The sequence below is a fragment of the Sphaerodactylus townsendi genome, linkage group LG04, assembly GCF_021028975.2.
Source record: "Sphaerodactylus townsendi isolate TG3544 linkage group LG04, MPM_Stown_v2.3, whole genome shotgun sequence".
Classification (NCBI taxonomy): Eukaryota; Metazoa; Chordata; class Lepidosauria; order Squamata; family Sphaerodactylidae; genus Sphaerodactylus; species Sphaerodactylus townsendi.
Genome location: NC_059428.1, coordinates 144988353 through 145009960, shown reverse-complemented (window position 1 = coordinate 145009960; position 21608 = coordinate 144988353). Strand labels below are relative to the sequence as shown.

Here is a 21608-nt window from a genome sequence, read left to right as displayed (position 1 = left end):
CCCACCCCCCCCCCCCCCCACCCCCCCCCCCCCCCACCCCCCCCCCCCCCCACCCCCCCCCCCCCCCACCCCCCCCCCCCCCCACCCCCCCCCCCCCCCACCCCCCCCCCCCCCCACCCCCCCCCCCCCCCACCCCCCCCCCCCCCCACCCCCCCCCCCCCCCACCCCCCCCCCCCCCCACCCCCCCCCCCCCCCACCCCCCCCCCCCCCCACCCCCCCCCCCCCCCACCCCCCCCCCCCCCCACCCCCCCCCCCCCCCACCCCCCCCCCCCCCCACCCCCCCCCCCCCCCACCCCCCCCCCCCCCCACCCCCCCCCCCCCCCACCCCCCCCCCCCCCCACCCCCCCCCCCCCCCACCCCCCCCCCCCCCCACCCCCCCCCCCCCCCACCCCCCCCCCCCCCCACCCCCCCCCCCCCCCACCCCCCCCCCCCCCCACCCCCCCCCCCCCCCACCCCCCCCCCCCCCCACCCCCCCCCCCCCCCACCCCCCCCCCCCCCCACCCCCCCCCCCCCCCACCCCCCCCCCCCCCCACCCCCCCCCCCCCCCACCCCCCCCCCCCCCCACCCCCCCCCCCCCCCACCCCCCCCCCCCCCCACCCCCCCCCCCCCCCACCCCCCCCCCCCCCCACCCCCCCCCCCCCCCACCCCCCCCCCCCCCCACCCCCCCCCCCCCCCACCCCCCCCCCCCCCCACCCCCCCCCCCCCCCACCCCCCCCCCCCCCCACCCCCCCCCCCCCCCACCCCCCCCCCCCCCCACCCCCCCCCCCCCCCACCCCCCCCCCCCCCCACCCCCCCCCCCCCCCACCCCCCCCCCCCCCCACCCCCCCCCCCCCCCACCCCCCCCCCCCCCCACCCCCCCCCCCCCCCACCCCCCCCCCCCCCCACCCCCCCCCCCCCCCACCCCCCCCCCCCCCCACCCCCCCCCCCCCCCACCCCCCCCCCCCCCCACCCCCCCCCCCCCCCACCCCCCCCCCCCCCCACCCCCCCCCCCCCCCACCCCCCCCCCCCCCCACCCCCCCCCCCCCCCACCCCCCCCCCCCCCCACCCCCCCCCCCCCCCACCCCCCCCCCCCCCCACCCCCCCCCCCCCCCACCCCCCCCCCCCCCCACCCCCCCCCCCCCCCACCCCCCCCCCCCCCCACCCCCCCCCCCCCCCACCCCCCCCCCCCCCCACCCCCCCCCCCCCCCACCCCCCCCCCCCCCCACCCCCCCCCCCCCCCACCCCCCCCCCCCCCCACCCCCCCCCCCCCCCACCCCCCCCCCCCCCCACCCCCCCCCCCCCCCACCCCCCCCCCCCCCCACCCCCCCCCCCCCCCACCCCCCCCCCCCCCCACCCCCCCCCCCCCCCACCCCCCCCCCCCCCCACCCCCCCCCCCCCCCACCCCCCCCCCCCCCCACCCCCCCCCCCCCCCACCCCCCCCCCCCCCCACCCCCCCCCCCCCCCACCCCCCCCCCCCCCCACCCCCCCCCCCCCCCACCCCCCCCCCCCCCCACCCCCCCCCCCCCCCACCCCCCCCCCCCCCCACCCCCCCCCCCCCCCACCCCCCCCCCCCCCCACCCCCCCCCCCCCCCACCCCCCCCCCCCCCCACCCCCCCCCCCCCCCACCCCCCCCCCCCCCCACCCCCCCCCCCCCCCACCCCCCCCCCCCCCCACCCCCCCCCCCCCCCACCCCCCCCCCCCCCCACCCCCCCCCCCCCCCACCCCCCCCCCCCCCCACCCCCCCCCCCCCCCACCCCCCCCCCCCCCCACCCCCCCCCCCCCCCACCCCCCCCCCCCCCCACCCCCCCCCCCCCCCACCCCCCCCCCCCCCCACCCCCCCCCCCCCCCACCCCCCCCCCCCCCCACCCCCCCCCCCCCCCACCCCCCCCCCCCCCCACCCCCCCCCCCCCCCACCCCCCCCCCCCCCCACCCCCCCCCCCCCCCACCCCCCCCCCCCCCCACCCCCCCCCCCCCCCACCCCCCCCCCCCCCCACCCCCCCCCCCCCCCACCCCCCCCCCCCCCCACCCCCCCCCCCCCCCACCCCCCCCCCCCCCCACCCCCCCCCCCCCCCACCCCCCCCCCCCCCCACCCCCCCCCCCCCCCACCCCCCCCCCCCCCCACCCCCCCCCCCCCCCACCCCCCCCCCCCCCCACCCCCCCCCCCCCCCACCCCCCCCCCCCCCCACCCCCCCCCCCCCCCACCCCCCCCCCCCCCCACCCCCCCCCCCCCCCACCCCCCCCCCCCCCCACCCCCCCCCCCCCCCACCCCCCCCCCCCCCCACCCCCCCCCCCCCCCACCCCCCCCCCCCCCCACCCCCCCCCCCCCCCACCCCCCCCCCCCCCCACCCCCCCCCCCCCCCACCCCCCCCCCCCCCCACCCCCCCCCCCCCCCACCCCCCCCCCCCCCCACCCCCCCCCCCCCCCACCCCCCCCCCCCCCCACCCCCCCCCCCCCCCACCCCCCCCCCCCCCCACCCCCCCCCCCCCCCACCCCCCCCCCCCCCCACCCCCCCCCCCCCCCACCCCCCCCCCCCCCCACCCCCCCCCCCCCCCACCCCCCCCCCCCCCCACCCCCCCCCCCCCCCACCCCCCCCCCCCCCCACCCCCCCCCCCCCCCACCCCCCCCCCCCCCCACCCCCCCCCCCCCCCACCCCCCCCCCCCCCCACCCCCCCCCCCCCCCACCCCCCCCCCCCCCCACCCCCCCCCCCCCCCACCCCCCCCCCCCCCCACCCCCCCCCCCCCCCACCCCCCCCCCCCCCCACCCCCCCCCCCCCCCACCCCCCCCCCCCCCCACCCCCCCCCCCCCCCACCCCCCCCCCCCCCCACCCCCCCCCCCCCCCACCCCCCCCCCCCCCCACCCCCCCCCCCCCCCACCCCCCCCCCCCCCCACCCCCCCCCCCCCCCACCCCCCCCCCCCCCCACCCCCCCCCCCCCCCACCCCCCCCCCCCCCCACCCCCCCCCCCCCCCACCCCCCCCCCCCCCCACCCCCCCCCCCCCCCACCCCCCCCCCCCCCCACCCCCCCCCCCCCCCACCCCCCCCCCCCCCCACCCCCCCCCCCCCCCACCCCCCCCCCCCCCCACCCCCCCCCCCCCCCACCCCCCCCCCCCCCCACCCCCCCCCCCCCCCACCCCCCCCCCCCCCCACCCCCCCCCCCCCCCACCCCCCCCCCCCCCCACCCCCCCCCCCCCCCACCCCCCCCCCCCCCCACCCCCCCCCCCCCCCACCCCCCCCCCCCCCCACCCCCCCCCCCCCCCACCCCCCCCCCCCCCCACCCCCCCCCCCCCCCACCCCCCCCCCCCCCCACCCCCCCCCCCCCCCACCCCCCCCCCCCCCCACCCCCCCCCCCCCCCACCCCCCCCCCCCCCCACCCCCCCCCCCCCCCACCCCCCCCCCCCCCCACCCCCCCCCCCCCCCACCCCCCCCCCCCCCCACCCCCCCCCCCCCCCACCCCCCCCCCCCCCCACCCCCCCCCCCCCCCACCCCCCCCCCCCCCCACCCCCCCCCCCCCCCACCCCCCCCCCCCCCCACCCCCCCCCCCCCCCACCCCCCCCCCCCCCCACCCCCCCCCCCCCCCACCCCCCCCCCCCCCCACCCCCCCCCCCCCCCACCCCCCCCCCCCCCCACCCCCCCCCCCCCCCACCCCCCCCCCCCCCCACCCCCCCCCCCCCCCACCCCCCCCCCCCCCCACCCCCCCCCCCCCCCACCCCCCCCCCCCCCCACCCCCCCCCCCCCCCACCCCCCCCCCCCCCCACCCCCCCCCCCCCCCACCCCCCCCCCCCCCCACCCCCCCCCCCCCCCACCCCCCCCCCCCCCCACCCCCCCCCCCCCCCACCCCCCCCCCCCCCCACCCCCCCCCCCCCCCACCCCCCCCCCCCCCCACCCCCCCCCCCCCCCACCCCCCCCCCCCCCCACCCCCCCCCCCCCCCACCCCCCCCCCCCCCCACCCCCCCCCCCCCCCACCCCCCCCCCCCCCCACCCCCCCCCCCCCCCACCCCCCCCCCCCCCCACCCCCCCCCCCCCCCACCCCCCCCCCCCCCCACCCCCCCCCCCCCCCACCCCCCCCCCCCCCCACCCCCCCCCCCCCCCACCCCCCCCCCCCCCCACCCCCCCCCCCCCCCACCCCCCCCCCCCCCCACCCCCCCCCCCCCCCACCCCCCCCCCCCCCCACCCCCCCCCCCCCCCACCCCCCCCCCCCCCCACCCCCCCCCCCCCCCACCCCCCCCCCCCCCCACCCCCCCCCCCCCCCACCCCCCCCCCCCCCCACCCCCCCCCCCCCCCACCCCCCCCCCCCCCCACCCCCCCCCCCCCCCACCCCCCCCCCCCCCCACCCCCCCCCCCCCCCACCCCCCCCCCCCCCCACCCCCCCCCCCCCCCACCCCCCCCCCCCCCCACCCCCCCCCCCCCCCACCCCCCCCCCCCCCCACCCCCCCCCCCCCCCACCCCCCCCCCCCCCCACCCCCCCCCCCCCCCACCCCCCCCCCCCCCCACCCCCCCCCCCCCCCACCCCCCCCCCCCCCCACCCCCCCCCCCCCCCACCCCCCCCCCCCCCCACCCCCCCCCCCCCCCACCCCCCCCCCCCCCCACCCCCCCCCCCCCCCACCCCCCCCCCCCCCCACCCCCCCCCCCCCCCACCCCCCCCCCCCCCCACCCCCCCCCCCCCCCACCCCCCCCCCCCCCCACCCCCCCCCCCCCCCACCCCCCCCCCCCCCCACCCCCCCCCCCCCCCACCCCCCCCCCCCCCCACCCCCCCCCCCCCCCACCCCCCCCCCCCCCCACCCCCCCCCCCCCCCACCCCCCCCCCCCCCCACCCCCCCCCCCCCCCACCCCCCCCCCCCCCCACCCCCCCCCCCCCCCACCCCCCCCCCCCCCCACCCCCCCCCCCCCCCACCCCCCCCCCCCCCCACCCCCCCCCCCCCCCACCCCCCCCCCCCCCCACCCCCCCCCCCCCCCACCCCCCCCCCCCCCCACCCCCCCCCCCCCCCACCCCCCCCCCCCCCCACCCCCCCCCCCCCCCACCCCCCCCCCCCCCCACCCCCCCCCCCCCCCACCCCCCCCCCCCCCCACCCCCCCCCCCCCCCACCCCCCCCCCCCCCCACCCCCCCCCCCCCCCACCCCCCCCCCCCCCCACCCCCCCCCCCCCCCACCCCCCCCCCCCCCCACCCCCCCCCCCCCCCACCCCCCCCCCCCCCCACCCCCCCCCCCCCCCACCCCCCCCCCCCCCCACCCCCCCCCCCCCCCACCCCCCCCCCCCCCCACCCCCCCCCCCCCCCACCCCCCCCCCCCCCCACCCCCCCCCCCCCCCACCCCCCCCCCCCCCCACCCCCCCCCCCCCCCACCCCCCCCCCCCCCCACCCCCCCCCCCCCCCACCCCCCCCCCCCCCCACCCCCCCCCCCCCCCACCCCCCCCCCCCCCCACCCCCCCCCCCCCCCACCCCCCCCCCCCCCCACCCCCCCCCCCCCCCACCCCCCCCCCCCCCCACCCCCCCCCCCCCCCACCCCCCCCCCCCCCCACCCCCCCCCCCCCCCACCCCCCCCCCCCCCCACCCCCCCCCCCCCCCACCCCCCCCCCCCCCCACCCCCCCCCCCCCCCACCCCCCCCCCCCCCCACCCCCCCCCCCCCCCACCCCCCCCCCCCCCCACCCCCCCCCCCCCCCACCCCCCCCCCCCCCCACCCCCCCCCCCCCCCACCCCCCCCCCCCCCCACCCCCCCCCCCCCCCACCCCCCCCCCCCCCCACCCCCCCCCCCCCCCACCCCCCCCCCCCCCCACCCCCCCCCCCCCCCACCCCCCCCCCCCCCCACCCCCCCCCCCCCCCACCCCCCCCCCCCCCCACCCCCCCCCCCCCCCACCCCCCCCCCCCCCCACCCCCCCCCCCCCCCACCCCCCCCCCCCCCCACCCCCCCCCCCCCCCACCCCCCCCCCCCCCCACCCCCCCCCCCCCCCACCCCCCCCCCCCCCCACCCCCCCCCCCCCCCACCCCCCCCCCCCCCCACCCCCCCCCCCCCCCACCCCCCCCCCCCCCCACCCCCCCCCCCCCCCACCCCCCCCCCCCCCCACCCCCCCCCCCCCCCACCCCCCCCCCCCCCCACCCCCCCCCCCCCCCACCCCCCCCCCCCCCCACCCCCCCCCCCCCCCACCCCCCCCCCCCCCCACCCCCCCCCCCCCCCACCCCCCCCCCCCCCCACCCCCCCCCCCCCCCACCCCCCCCCCCCCCCACCCCCCCCCCCCCCCACCCCCCCCCCCCCCCACCCCCCCCCCCCCCCACCCCCCCCCCCCCCCACCCCCCCCCCCCCCCACCCCCCCCCCCCCCCACCCCCCCCCCCCCCCACCCCCCCCCCCCCCCACCCCCCCCCCCCCCCACCCCCCCCCCCCCCCACCCCCCCCCCCCCCCACCCCCCCCCCCCCCCACCCCCCCCCCCCCCCACCCCCCCCCCCCCCCACCCCCCCCCCCCCCCACCCCCCCCCCCCCCCACCCCCCCCCCCCCCCACCCCCCCCCCCCCCCACCCCCCCCCCCCCCCACCCCCCCCCCCCCCCACCCCCCCCCCCCCCCACCCCCCCCCCCCCCCACCCCCCCCCCCCCCCACCCCCCCCCCCCCCCACCCCCCCCCCCCCCCACCCCCCCCCCCCCCCACCCCCCCCCCCCCCCACCCCCCCCCCCCCCCACCCCCCCCCCCCCCCACCCCCCCCCCCCCCCACCCCCCCCCCCCCCCACCCCCCCCCCCCCCCACCCCCCCCCCCCCCCACCCCCCCCCCCCCCCACCCCCCCCCCCCCCCACCCCCCCCCCCCCCCACCCCCCCCCCCCCCCACCCCCCCCCCCCCCCACCCCCCCCCCCCCCCACCCCCCCCCCCCCCCACCCCCCCCCCCCCCCACCCCCCCCCCCCCCCACCCCCCCCCCCCCCCACCCCCCCCCCCCCCCACCCCCCCCCCCCCCCACCCCCCCCCCCCCCCACCCCCCCCCCCCCCCACCCCCCCCCCCCCCCACCCCCCCCCCCCCCCACCCCCCCCCCCCCCCACCCCCCCCCCCCCCCACCCCCCCCCCCCCCCACCCCCCCCCCCCCCCACCCCCCCCCCCCCCCACCCCCCCCCCCCCCCACCCCCCCCCCCCCCCACCCCCCCCCCCCCCCACCCCCCCCCCCCCCCACCCCCCCCCCCCCCCACCCCCCCCCCCCCCCACCCCCCCCCCCCCCCACCCCCCCCCCCCCCCACCCCCCCCCCCCCCCACCCCCCCCCCCCCCCACCCCCCCCCCCCCCCACCCCCCCCCCCCCCCACCCCCCCCCCCCCCCACCCCCCCCCCCCCCCACCCCCCCCCCCCCCCACCCCCCCCCCCCCCCACCCCCCCCCCCCCCCACCCCCCCCCCCCCCCACCCCCCCCCCCCCCCACCCCCCCCCCCCCCCACCCCCCCCCCCCCCCACCCCCCCCCCCCCCCACCCCCCCCCCCCCCCACCCCCCCCCCCCCCCACCCCCCCCCCCCCCCACCCCCCCCCCCCCCCACCCCCCCCCCCCCCCACCCCCCCCCCCCCCCACCCCCCCCCCCCCCCACCCCCCCCCCCCCCCACCCCCCCCCCCCCCCACCCCCCCCCCCCCCCACCCCCCCCCCCCCCCACCCCCCCCCCCCCCCACCCCCCCCCCCCCCCACCCCCCCCCCCCCCCACCCCCCCCCCCCCCCACCCCCCCCCCCCCCCACCCCCCCCCCCCCCCACCCCCCCCCCCCCCCACCCCCCCCCCCCCCCACCCCCCCCCCCCCCCACCCCCCCCCCCCCCCACCCCCCCCCCCCCCCACCCCCCCCCCCCCCCACCCCCCCCCCCCCCCACCCCCCCCCCCCCCCACCCCCCCCCCCCCCCACCCCCCCCCCCCCCCACCCCCCCCCCCCCCCACCCCCCCCCCCCCCCACCCCCCCCCCCCCCCACCCCCCCCCCCCCCCACCCCCCCCCCCCCCCACCCCCCCCCCCCCCCACCCCCCCCCCCCCCCACCCCCCCCCCCCCCCACCCCCCCCCCCCCCCACCCCCCCCCCCCCCCACCCCCCCCCCCCCCCACCCCCCCCCCCCCCCACCCCCCCCCCCCCCCACCCCCCCCCCCCCCCACCCCCCCCCCCCCCCACCCCCCCCCCCCCCCACCCCCCCCCCCCCCCACCCCCCCCCCCCCCCACCCCCCCCCCCCCCCACCCCCCCCCCCCCCCACCCCCCCCCCCCCCCACCCCCCCCCCCCCCCACCCCCCCCCCCCCCCACCCCCCCCCCCCCCCACCCCCCCCCCCCCCCACCCCCCCCCCCCCCCACCCCCCCCCCCCCCCACCCCCCCCCCCCCCCACCCCCCCCCCCCCCCACCCCCCCCCCCCCCCACCCCCCCCCCCCCCCACCCCCCCCCCCCCCCACCCCCCCCCCCCCCCACCCCCCCCCCCCCCCACCCCCCCCCCCCCCCACCCCCCCCCCCCCCCACCCCCCCCCCCCCCCACCCCCCCCCCCCCCCACCCCCCCCCCCCCCCACCCCCCCCCCCCCCCACCCCCCCCCCCCCCCACCCCCCCCCCCCCCCACCCCCCCCCCCCCCCACCCCCCCCCCCCCCCACCCCCCCCCCCCCCCACCCCCCCCCCCCCCCACCCCCCCCCCCCCCCACCCCCCCCCCCCCCCACCCCCCCCCCCCCCCACCCCCCCCCCCCCCCACCCCCCCCCCCCCCCACCCCCCCCCCCCCCCACCCCCCCCCCCCCCCACCCCCCCCCCCCCCCACCCCCCCCCCCCCCCACCCCCCCCCCCCCCCACCCCCCCCCCCCCCCACCCCCCCCCCCCCCCACCCCCCCCCCCCCCCACCCCCCCCCCCCCCCACCCCCCCCCCCCCCCACCCCCCCCCCCCCCCACCCCCCCCCCCCCCCACCCCCCCCCCCCCCCACCCCCCCCCCCCCCCACCCCCCCCCCCCCCCACCCCCCCCCCCCCCCACCCCCCCCCCCCCCCACCCCCCCCCCCCCCCACCCCCCCCCCCCCCCACCCCCCCCCCCCCCCACCCCCCCCCCCCCCCACCCCCCCCCCCCCCCACCCCCCCCCCCCCCCACCCCCCCCCCCCCCCACCCCCCCCCCCCCCCACCCCCCCCCCCCCCCACCCCCCCCCCCCCCCACCCCCCCCCCCCCCCACCCCCCCCCCCCCCCACCCCCCCCCCCCCCCACCCCCCCCCCCCCCCACCCCCCCCCCCCCCCACCCCCCCCCCCCCCCACCCCCCCCCCCCCCCACCCCCCCCCCCCCCCACCCCCCCCCCCCCCCACCCCCCCCCCCCCCCACCCCCCCCCCCCCCCACCCCCCCCCCCCCCCACCCCCCCCCCCCCCCACCCCCCCCCCCCCCCACCCCCCCCCCCCCCCACCCCCCCCCCCCCCCACCCCCCCCCCCCCCCACCCCCCCCCCCCCCCACCCCCCCCCCCCCCCACCCCCCCCCCCCCCCACCCCCCCCCCCCCCCACCCCCCCCCCCCCCCACCCCCCCCCCCCCCCACCCCCCCCCCCCCCCACCCCCCCCCCCCCCCACCCCCCCCCCCCCCCACCCCCCCCCCCCCCCACCCCCCCCCCCCCCCACCCCCCCCCCCCCCCACCCCCCCCCCCCCCCACCCCCCCCCCCCCCCACCCCCCCCCCCCCCCACCCCCCCCCCCCCCCACCCCCCCCCCCCCCCACCCCCCCCCCCCCCCACCCCCCCCCCCCCCCACCCCCCCCCCCCCCCACCCCCCCCCCCCCCCACCCCCCCCCCCCCCCACCCCCCCCCCCCCCCACCCCCCCCCCCCCCCACCCCCCCCCCCCCCCACCCCCCCCCCCCCCCACCCCCCCCCCCCCCCACCCCCCCCCCCCCCCACCCCCCCCCCCCCCCACCCCCCCCCCCCCCCACCCCCCCCCCCCCCCACCCCCCCCCCCCCCCACCCCCCCCCCCCCCCACCCCCCCCCCCCCCCACCCCCCCCCCCCCCCACCCCCCCCCCCCCCCACCCCCCCCCCCCCCCACCCCCCCCCCCCCCCACCCCCCCCCCCCCCCACCCCCCCCCCCCCCCACCCCCCCCCCCCCCCACCCCCCCCCCCCCCCACCCCCCCCCCCCCCCACCCCCCCCCCCCCCCACCCCCCCCCCCCCCCACCCCCCCCCCCCCCCACCCCCCCCCCCCCCCACCCCCCCCCCCCCCCACCCCCCCCCCCCCCCACCCCCCCCCCCCCCCACCCCCCCCCCCCCCCACCCCCCCCCCCCCCCACCCCCCCCCCCCCCCACCCCCCCCCCCCCCCACCCCCCCCCCCCCCCACCCCCCCCCCCCCCCACCCCCCCCCCCCCCCACCCCCCCCCCCCCCCACCCCCCCCCCCCCCCACCCCCCCCCCCCCCCACCCCCCCCCCCCCCCACCCCCCCCCCCCCCCACCCCCCCCCCCCCCCACCCCCCCCCCCCCCCACCCCCCCCCCCCCCCACCCCCCCCCCCCCCCACCCCCCCCCCCCCCCACCCCCCCCCCCCCCCACCCCCCCCCCCCCCCACCCCCCCCCCCCCCCACCCCCCCCCCCCCCCACCCCCCCCCCCCCCCACCCCCCCCCCCCCCCACCCCCCCCCCCCCCCACCCCCCCCCCCCCCCACCCCCCCCCCCCCCCACCCCCCCCCCCCCCCACCCCCCCCCCCCCCCACCCCCCCCCCCCCCCACCCCCCCCCCCCCCCACCCCCCCCCCCCCCCACCCCCCCCCCCCCCCACCCCCCCCCCCCCCCACCCCCCCCCCCCCCCACCCCCCCCCCCCCCCACCCCCCCCCCCCCCCACCCCCCCCCCCCCCCACCCCCCCCCCCCCCCACCCCCCCCCCCCCCCACCCCCCCCCCCCCCCACCCCCCCCCCCCCCCACCCCCCCCCCCCCCCACCCCCCCCCCCCCCCACCCCCCCCCCCCCCCACCCCCCCCCCCCCCCACCCCCCCCCCCCCCCACCCCCCCCCCCCCCCACCCCCCCCCCCCCCCACCCCCCCCCCCCCCCACCCCCCCCCCCCCCCACCCCCCCCCCCCCCCACCCCCCCCCCCCCCCACCCCCCCCCCCCCCCACCCCCCCCCCCCCCCACCCCCCCCCCCCCCCACCCCCCCCCCCCCCCACCCCCCCCCCCCCCCCCCCCCCCCCCCCCCCACCCCCCCGCCCCCCCAAGCCCCCCCCCCCCAACCCCCCCCCCCCCCCCCCCCCCCCCCCCCCCACCCCCCCCCCCCCCCGCCCCCCCGCCCCCCCACCCCCCCCCCCCCGCACCCCCCCCCCCAAAAGTCTCCTCCTCATGCTTAGGAACCATGCGCCAATCATGATACATAACCTTCAGAATTTCTTGCAGTGTGTTGTCCGTCTGGCCTAAAAACAAGCAGACCAAATAAGAATGTTACAAACTATATATTTTGAAGTACAGTAGACAATTTCACATTCCAGCAAGATCAGTTCCCACAACTAACATGGCTGAGAGGTGATTTCTACTGATTACTATGCACATTCCTGTGCTAGCTGAAAGGTGCTGTAATTCAACTTGAGTAAAAAAAACCAAAGGACATGTATACCACACACACACACACACACACACACACACACACACACAGAGTTTCGTACTTGGCACAAAATGCAGTTTTGTATAGTTAAAATGCACTTGGAAGTATATGGGCAATGCTAGATAAAAATGCAAAAGTCTCCAGCTTTTCAGGTCAAGGAGAATCCCACTGACTGCAAACTGATGGTCCCCTAGCTTAAGTTTCTTCATGGAACATTGGTGGGCCCCTATCCTGGCCACTCTTTTTACCCAAGTAAACAGCTCAGGTATCCTACCCAAGACTTGGCTGTCTGCGACTGTGTTTCCCATCCATAAAAAAGGAAGTCATTCAGAACCCACCAACTTCCACCCCATCAGCCTCCTCTCAGTGATAGGGAAGATTTATGGTAAATTGTTACTGAAGAAACTTCAGCTGTGGCTTTCCCACTCTGGTGCAGTTGGGGGCTGAACAAATAGGCTTTCGCAAGGGGAAATCTCCTCTGGACCACGCCTTGGTGCTATTACACCTAGCCAGTAAATACTCAATCAATGCAGATAACAAACTCTATGCTGCCTTTATTGATTTTAAGGGCTGCCTTTGACTCTGTGCCAAGAGAACTTCTCTGGGCAAAACTGGCTGCCATCAACATTGATGCCAGACTCTTGTTCTTAATTAGGCAACTGCACACAAATGCCAGTTGCCGGATCAAGATGTTCTGAAGGCCTTTTGACAGACAGTATTCCAATTTCCAAAGAAGTCCAAACAGGGCTGCGTCCTGGCCCCCACTCTCTTCAATCTTTTCTTAAGTGACCTCCCCTCTGCTCTCTCAGCAGTGAACAGCCATGCCCCAAAACTGGGTACATCCCATGTATCAATTCTGCTCTATGCAGATGACGCTTAATGAAGCGCTGTGTGGATTACTGTGAATCCAACAGACTGACAATTCATTATGAAAAAACCAAGGTATTGGTCTTCTCTAGGTGCTTTTAAGAAGCTCACATGGGCAATGAAAAGCACCCAAATTGAACAGGTTAAGTGCTATAAATACCTTGGCCTCTAATTCTCCTTTAATCTTTCATGGGCAACCCAGAGGAAGGCCGCTCTCCTAGCTACATCTAACAGTATGTCAGCATTACTACATTTCTTTTACAGCACTGGCCACTCCTTTATCCCTCCTGCCCTCAAGTTTTTCAATGCCAAAGTCGCCTTGAGATTGCTTTATCCAGGTCCCAATTTGGATTCAAGCTATTAACCACTCCTTGAATTCTCTTCAATCCAATTTTTTTCATAAGATAACTGGACTCCCAAATTGCGTGCCCTATGCAGCCCTTTGTCTGGAGTTAGGTCAAAACTTATTGGAATCAGCCGCTTGGCTGAGGGCTTTTAGATTCTGGCTGCGAATTCATGTTCTCTCGGACTGTAATTCCCGGGTCCACCGCCTGCTCTCTGACACCCATTCCAACCCCTGGTTTTCCATAATTGAAGAAACAATGGCCTCTATTGGACTGTCAGTGGATTCACTTTGCCCTTTGTCCTATTCAGCAGCTTATAGAAAATTAAAAGGTCAACTGTTGGATAGAGAGTTCTCTACCCTAATCACTGCAGCCAAGAAAACGTGTTCCCCCTGTATTTTTCTCTCCCATTTGAACGGGGCCACTTGGCAAACTGCCTGTATTGCTTAATAAACCCTGCTCAAAGGAGAGCCATAATGCTCGCCAGGTTTAATGTTATGCCTTCTGCCTTGTTATATGGCAGATTTAATAAGCAAGAAAAGGCTAAAAGATTGTGCCCATGTAATGATGGCTCAGTTGAATCTCTGGCCCACCAATTACTACACTGTCGCAGATTCAAGGAAATCAGATCCAAGTATGTGAATCTTACTCCTTTACATTTACCCGATCTCCCCGATTTAATTAGATTACACTACTTGTTGGACAATCCTGAACCTTCTCTCTGTATGATAGTGGCAGACTTTCTCCTGGAAATTACTAAACGCCAGTAGATTTCCTTTGATCTAACATTTATTTCCTGTATTGTATATGCTTTTTAATCCGTTTTTTTATTACTGTTGTACTGTTGTCTATGCCAATAAAGGCTTGCTAAAAAAAAAAAAAACATTCCAGCAAGATCAGCTCCCATAACTAACATGGCTGAGAGGTGATTTCTACTGATTACTACGCACATTCCTGTGCTAGCTGAAAGGTGCTGTAATTCAACTTGAGTAAAAAACCAAAGGACGTGTATACCACACACACACACAGTTTCGTACTTGGCACAAAATGCAGTTTTGTATAGTTAAAAACACGTTTCTAGCCCTTCTAATGCACTTGGAAGTATGTGGGCAATGCTAGATAAAAATGCAAAATTCCCCAGCTTTTCAGGTCAAAGAGAATCCCACTGACTGCAAAATGATGGTCCCCTAGCTTAAGTTTCTTCATGGAACTTTCTCCATCTGTGACCATAGGAGGGTTTTTTGTGTTTTCCTTACCTCTGAATGTTAGATAGCCCCATGCTTTTCCGTGATCCATATTCTGTAACAGGGCACAGAAGTAATGCTGGTTAGGAAGGTAGAGATCTCAAATGACACCGCGCCTCCCGACTCTGACGGGGTTCAGCTGGACGCTGCGGGCTTGGTTAAGAAACTAGGGGACATACTGGATTCATCATGACAGCTGGAAAAGCAAGTTCACGCAGCTTCAGAAAACGCACCCTTCCAACTTCCAGCCCCTCTCTCGAGTTGGCTCATCTGGATCCATGCTACGGAGACATCAAGATGAGGCTACTAGGTCAGTTGCTACTCAAAGTCAACTTGGAAAATCCAGCTGATGCAGAATGCCGCAGCTTAGCTTTTACCAGAAGCCAGGAGGAGCATGCATATTACTCCCATTCCGCAGCCAAGCCAATGGCTGTTTTATCAGTGACCAGGTTCAGTTCAACATACTGGCTTCCACATACAAAGCCCTTCATGGGCGTGGCCCCTCAAAACTGTTAGACCACCTGGCCTCCTATGCTGTACTCACCTGAGCATGGCCTCCTGACGGTGCCATCCCACAAATAGGCAAAATCAACAACTGCCCATTCAGTGGCATTCTCCGCTATGGCCCCCTATGCTACCGAATGGCGTGCTTGAGAAAGTCAGGAAAGCTCCTGCTCTCCTGGTTTTCATCAAAGTAGGCAAAACTGAATTATTCTGCAGTGGTTTTTCACACTGTACTGTAATGAAATGGTTCAGAAGGACGCTTTGCTAAAAGGACAGGAACTCTAGACTGTACAACTTTATATAGCATCTATTGTCTGTTGATTGATGCATGTATTATCCTACTATGTAATTTTTGCATTGTTCAACATGTGATGTTATGTCATGTTTTGTTTTGGCTTGGTCTTAGATTTTTGCAATCCCAATGACAGATTTATCTGTCATTAAAGATAAAATTATAAAACATGTACAAAAGCAAAACCTGCTGAGAAAGAGTCAGCATGGCTTTTGCAGAGGCAAATCCTGTCTTACAAACTTACTAGAGTTCTTTGAGGATGTAAATAGGCATGTGGATAAGGGGGAACCAGTGGACATTGTCTACTTGGATTTCCAAAAGGCTTTTGACAAAGTTCCTCACCAGAGACTATTGAGAAAACTCAGCAATGAAGGAATAAGAGGGGAAGTCCTATGGATTAAAAACTGGTTGAGAAACAGGAAGCAAAGAGTGGGTGTAAATGGGAAATTCTCACAATGGAGAGATGTGGGGAGTGGTGTCCCCCAAGGATCCGTATTGGGACCAGTGCTCTTTAACCTATTCATAAATGACCTGGAAGTAGGGGTGGGTAGCGTGGTGGCCAAGTTTGCAGATGATACCAAATTATGTAGGGTGGTGAGAACCACAAAGGATTGCGAGGAGCTCCAAGCGGACCTTGATAAATTAGGTGAGTGGGCTAAGAAATGGCAAATGCAGTTCAATGTAATAAAATGCAAAGTGATGCACATAGGGGCACCAAATCCAAACCTAACATACACGCTACAGGGTCCAGTGCTATCAGTCTGAGACCAGGAAAGGGAGATTTAGGCGTCTTAATTGATAGTTCCATGAGATATCCAACTCAATGTATGGCAGCTGTGAAAAAAAGGGCAAACTCTATGCTGGGGATAATCAGGAAAGGAATTGATAATAATAAGAGCTGCAAAGATTGTCATGCCCTTATATAAAGCCGTGAAGTGCGACCACACTTGGAGTACTGTGTTCAGTTCTGGTCACCACATCTCAAAAAGGATATTGAAGAGATAGAAAAAGTGCAGAGAAGGGCAACGAGGATGATTGAGGGACTGGAGCACCTTCCTTATGAGGAAAGGCTGCAGCGTTTGGGACTCTTTAGTTTGGAGAGGAGACGTCTTAGGGGGGATATGATTGAAGTCTATAAAATTATGCATGGGGTAGAAAATGTTGACAGAGAGAAATTTTTCTCTCTTTCTCACAATACTAGAACCAGGGGGCATTCATTGAAAATGCTGGGGGGAAGAATTAGAACTAATAAAAGGAAACACTTCTTCACGCAACGTGTGATTGGTGTTTGGAATATGCTGCCACAGGAGGTGGTGATGGCCACTAACTTGGACAGCTTTAAAAGGGGCTTGGACAGATTTATGGAGGAGAAGTCAATCTATGGCTACCAATCTTGATCCTCTTTGATCTGCGATTGCAAATGCCTTAACAGTCCAGGTGCTCGGGAGCAACAGCCGCAGAAGGCCATTGCTTTCACATCCTACATGTGAACTCCCAAAGGCACCTGGTGGGCCACTGCGAGTAGCAGAGAGCTGGACTAGATGGACTCTGGTCTGATCCAGCTGGCTTGTTCTTATGTTCTTATGTTCTTATTACATTGCTTACTGGATGTCTGTTCTTAGGGTTTGTAATGACCCTGGGTTATCCACCTGGAGCCTCAGCCGGAAAGGCAGGCTATCAACTGTGCCAATAAATAAGTAAAAGAAACAGTTGTGTATTTTCTTTCCAGGGCTAATGCAGAGGGCGAGTTCTGCAGCAGTCAGACGTGGACGGAGATACCACGGTTCAAATCCTCTCTTGAATCGTGGAAAGTATGTGACGTTGCTTTCTCACATGTCAAAGCAGCAGTCTGTCAGTGTTAGTAATATTCACTCTTGATTGCAAACATTTCTGCCCGGGGGGGGGGGGGGGGCAATCTCCAATGGCAGCTGTTACTGGAGATGCTGAGGATTAAATGCACGTCTTGAAGAGGCCCCCTACCATTCTAAAAGTCCAGGCACTCTCCCCAAATGTAGAAGAGACGGTGGAGCAAACAGAAGAAAAGGACCTTTTCTTCCTACCTTTCTCCATTTCCTGCAGGCCAATAGCACTCACCTCAGCGGTATAATCCACTTTTATGCTGGTGATGACCCAGTAGCACGGCTCATCAAATTCCCACACCCAAGATTTGCGCGTCACCATGCGCCCGATGCCAAAATGATGCAGCCGGCACAGCAGGGTGAAGAGCCGATTTTCGTTCCTCACATCCTCCCAAGCCAGTGCAGGCAGACGCTTGCCTGTAAAGGGACGGGTCATGGTCTCATAGTCCAGGGCAAAGCGCTGAGAGTCTCGGGGTTGGTTTTTCAAAGCCCTGTACTCTCGGATCTTCTTGGCCATGGCTGCGATGGGGCGGTAAAGTTTCTTGCGAGCCATGGCTATCTATGAAACAACAACAGGAAAAGTAATACTGATGCTGGGAAATACAGTCTCTGTGGCCCTCTTATTTAGCTTCATTTATACACCCCGTTTCTCATAAACAGTGGCGCAGAGTAGCTTACATGAGTCTCCAGTACTTTTATTCATTTATAGCTCACCTTACTGAAGCGCAAGACAGATTACAGACTACAGAAAGAGGAAACATGTAATCGCACAGTACAAGACATCCAACAGACAAAGGACTTCGAATACAAAAGAGGACAACAGTGCAAGGCCAGCCCTGTGAGGTAGGCCAAGCAGTGTGTGACTGTCCCAAGGTTATCCCAGCAAGCTTCCATATATGTTTATTTTTCAATTCCCTTTTGCTTCCCAAGCAAAGAGTGACCACTGGAAACAGAGACTAACAGGGCACTCCCAAGCAGAACTGAACCTTTCAAAGTCCACGGATCTCACTGGGCACAGAAGGGCTTAAATTTTGTGTGTGTGTGTGTGTGTGTGTGTGTGTGTGTGTGTGTGTGTGTCTGTCAAGTGTCACAGCTGACTGATAGTGAACCCCTTATGGGATTTTCAAGGCAAAAGACTAACAGAGGTGGTCCGCTATTCCCTTTCTCTGCATAGTATTCCTTGGTGGTCTCTCATCCACAACTAAATAGGGCAGTGATGGCGAACCTATGGCACGGGTGCCAGAGGTGGCACTTGGAGCCCTCTCTGTGGGCACGCACACACAGAGTTCATCATGTGGGGGGTGGAAAATAACCCCCCCACACACACACACATCTAGGCTGGCCTGGGCACGACATGCATGCACCGTGGTGAGCAGGGAGGACTCGGCTGGTGGGCCTGGTGCCTGTGCTCCAGGTGGCTTCTGCCTGGGGGGGGGGGGGCGCAGAGGAAGCTGTGATGCTAGAGAGGCACAGAGCGGTGCAGGCAGGATTTGCTGGAGGCTCGAGCAGGCTGGCCCCTGCTCAAGTGGGTGGGGTGGAGGAAAAGGGAGCCAACTAGTTTTTTCTAAACGAAAACTGCAGCATTCAGGTTAAATTGCCCGATTGGCACTTTGTGATAAATAAGTGGGTTTTGGGTTGCAATTTGGGCACTCTGTCTCGAAAAGGTTCGCCATCACTGAAATAGGGTCTGCTTAGCTTCCCAATCTAACAAGTTCCAGCTACCTGGGGCCAGCCAAGTCACAGCTGACTGCTGGTGAACCCTTCAAGGGGTCTCAAGGCAAGAGACTAAAAGAGGTGGTCAGCTATTCCCTTCCTCTGCATAGTATTCCTTGGTGGTCTCTCATTCAGCACCAAATGGGCGTCTGCTTAGCTTCCCAATCCAGCGAGTCCGGGCTACCTCGGGCCATCCAAGTCAGGTCTAAATCTGCATTTAATAGGAGCAGCTTTTGAGACCCTGATCCTAGCAGTCAGCAATCCTTGCCAAAATTTCTCCTTGCACACAATGGTATGCCGGACCTTAGACCAAGTAACCACTCGGCCCCCATCCCCTCTTTAATCGAGCTTTCTCACCTCCTTGACTTGCGCCTGCGCTTTGAGCAAGGGCGGTCCCTCCAGTATATTGTCCGGGTGGGGACACTTCCAAAGCAGAAACAAAAAATGTTTCATTCAGAAATACGGCTCGGCCTGTGTTAGCTGCCTATTTTCTGGATTTAGGCCCCAGCAAAGCGCTGAGCGGAGCAGCCGTGCTGAGCGGAACACCCGAGGGGATGGTGGGAGTTTCCGCAGGGGCCGTTTATGGGGGTGCACCGGGCATCTTCGCCCAAGGGGTAGGAAAACAAGCAGAGTGCCGTGCAATCTTAACTTCCGGCAATTCGTCCTTGCATAAGGCTGGAGTCGTTTCTGCGCGTTGGCACCCACTTTGCGGGGTTGCCAGTGAGTGGGGGGGGGAGTTCCTGGTCGTTGGAAGGGGAGGGTGGAGGGGACTTGGAGGTTGGCGAGAGGATGGGCACGGGGGGGGGGGAGAAGTGGGGTCTTGAGGGGGGGTAGCCTTGCCATGTCCTGAGCTGGCCCTGGTGCTGCTTTTTTTAATGACAGGCCATAGGGAGAGGGCATTATGGCTCCATACTCATAGAACTTAGAGGCAGGCAATGGCAAGTCGCCTCTGCACGTCTCTTTCCCCGAGAACCCTATAGGGCAGTGGTGGCGAACTTCTTGGCCTGGGGCCAGTCATGTTCATTCTGTAGCTGGAATGAACTCTCCTCAGAAGACAAGACAGTCAGGTCTGATACCTGGAGAACCCGCACAGAAACTCTGGAGTTGAAATGGACTGTGACTGGAGTCCTCCCCACCCTTCATCCTTTGGGGACTTTGGAATCAGAGTATCTTTATGAGACCCTACTGATGATACCACCCAGGTTTGGTGAAGTTTGGTTCAGGGGGTCCAAAGTTATGGACCCTCAAAGGTGTAGCCCCCGTCTCCTATTAGCTCCCATTGGAAACAATGGAGGATGGAGGCACTCCCTTTGGAAGTCCATAACTTTGGACTCCCTAAACCAAACCTGGGTGGTATCATCAGGAGAGTCTCCTGAAAAATCCCTGAAATTGTGGTGCTGTTAACCTAAAAACTGTGCCCTCTGCAGGCCAAAAACGGAAAGACACTAAAAATACAAAAACATCCCACAAACGAACCTGCAGTTTTTGGCGCCCTTCACAAGGGGGCACCCTGGGCAACTGTCCACTTTGCCCAATGGGAGGAACACCTCTGCTCTGAGCACACACTTCTGCTGGCAAATGTCACTGGCCCGAATTGAGCAGTGGAGGCCCCAATGTCTGTTGGAGTGGCCACTGTGATCAAGCAGGTACCCAGGAAACACCCTGACGCTCCCGGGGGCTTCCAGACCGCCGACCGCGCCAAGAGTCGGGCGGGATTCCTGGGCGCCCTGGTGCTGCCCGCGCCGCCTCCCCCTCGCCCCCTACCAGGAGGGACAATGTGACTGGCTCCCACAGGCACGCGACCTCGGCGAACCGACATCCAACCCCACACCCTCCTCTGTCGCTCCCGTGGGTCGCACGACCAGGAAGCAGCGAGGCTCTCGCGGCGGCCCCCGGGCCCCTTCCCCGGACAGCCCTGCCTGCCCTGCGCTCCTACAGGCACGCTCCTGCCCGCCCCGCCCACACCTGCGCTGGCCCCGGCTGCCTGCCACACGCGCCGCGCAGAGAAGGGGCCCTCACCGAGTCTTCCTCCGGCCGCCGCCCCTGCAGAGTAGGCTCCTGCAAAGAAAAGACAGAGAGACGGCATGAGAGCCTCCACCTGCCTCCCCTCGGCCACGATTTGCCGGCGCCATTGAGAACCCTCCGCTTCTCCCCGCCCCTCTGCCCGGCCCGTCCAATGGCAGGCGAGGAGGGCGTGGCAACCTCGACGCGGACTCACCTGTGCACCCCGGAGGTCGCAGCCGATTGGCTGCGGCGCCTCAGACGTCACATGGCTGAGCCAATACAGGAGGCGGTGTGGGGCCGTGGCCTGTTCTTCCTCCATCCACACGTGTCGCTGGGTGGGAGGGGCGCCGGTCAGAGCGGGGGATCACGCGGCTTTCACGCTGCCCCCCCCCCCTCCGTTGTGGTCGAGCTGCCCCTCGTGCCCCCACACTTCTCATCGCTCCGCCCTCGTTTACAGACCCCGAGTTCAGCCTACGACCTCCTCGCTGACCTGGGACAGGTGTGGCACTCGTGGACCCTGATGCCACACAGCTGACTCCCAGTCCAGCATTCCATCACACCAACACCTGCAGACCACCAGGCTCCCACTAAACTACGGAGCACCTCTTTGGTTTTTGTGTCCCTAAGTCCAAACACCCAGTTCATAGTCCCCACTCTCATGCTGCCCACTTTCTCCACTGGCCATTATCATGTTGCCCACGGGGTCTGTGCTTCAGTGGCTGCTGAAAGGGATTCCTTGCTTTGAGATAGTAGCCCTATCTGCTGCCCTTTGCCCACACCTCCATTATTACTTGCAGGTTTATTTTCACCAGAGCACCCTTCTCGGTTCCTGCTTCAAACCCCTGAGGAACCACACAGGCTTCTGCCCTGTCTCATTGTCTCCCTCCGCCCTATAGTGAGACTTCCCTCTTGGGGACTGGAACTCTCCATGATGTTGGGGTGTATGCACTTTTTTCACTAAGCCATCCGTTGAGAAAGGCATGGGAGTGAAAGGGCCACAAGAGAGGTATGTCATCAGTTCCAACACAACACTGGCCAGACAGAGGCGGTCTCCGAGGAGCTCCAGGGACAGCCAGAAGCAGAGTCCATGTGTGGAGCTCCACTGAATCAGACCCCTGCCAGCACTTGACAGTCATGGACAAGAACAGGAGTGAAATCCTACCAAGGTCTCACATAAACAAAGCCCATGCAGTTCTGGCCTGTTATCAATAGCAGTGTAGTGTCTAGATCGAGTGTCTAGTACCTCTCTATTCTGCATTGGTTACACCTCACCTGGAATATTGTGTACAGTT

At 72.3% G+C, this 21608-nt stretch overlaps 1 protein-coding gene across 1 annotated transcript in view; it reads right to left on the bottom strand.

The window, feature by feature from the left end:
* The window catches only part of LOC125431381 (28S ribosomal protein S34, mitochondrial-like), a 25062-nt gene extending 4393 nt beyond the window's left edge, over nt 1-20669 (bottom strand). Inside the window, exons 1-5 of the mRNA XM_048494142.1 lie at nt 20531-20669; nt 20332-20370; nt 16835-17158; nt 13957-13999; nt 11206-11301 (exon numbers count right to left, since the gene is read on the bottom strand). Coding sequence (XP_048350099.1) covers nt 11206-11301; nt 13957-13999; nt 16835-17158; nt 20332-20370; nt 20531-20635 — 607 coding nt within the window. The 5' untranslated portion in view covers nt 20636-20669. The remainder of the gene's footprint in view (nt 1-11205; nt 11302-13956; nt 14000-16834; nt 17159-20331; nt 20371-20530) is intronic.
* Nucleotides 20670-21608: the final 939 nt, after the last annotated feature.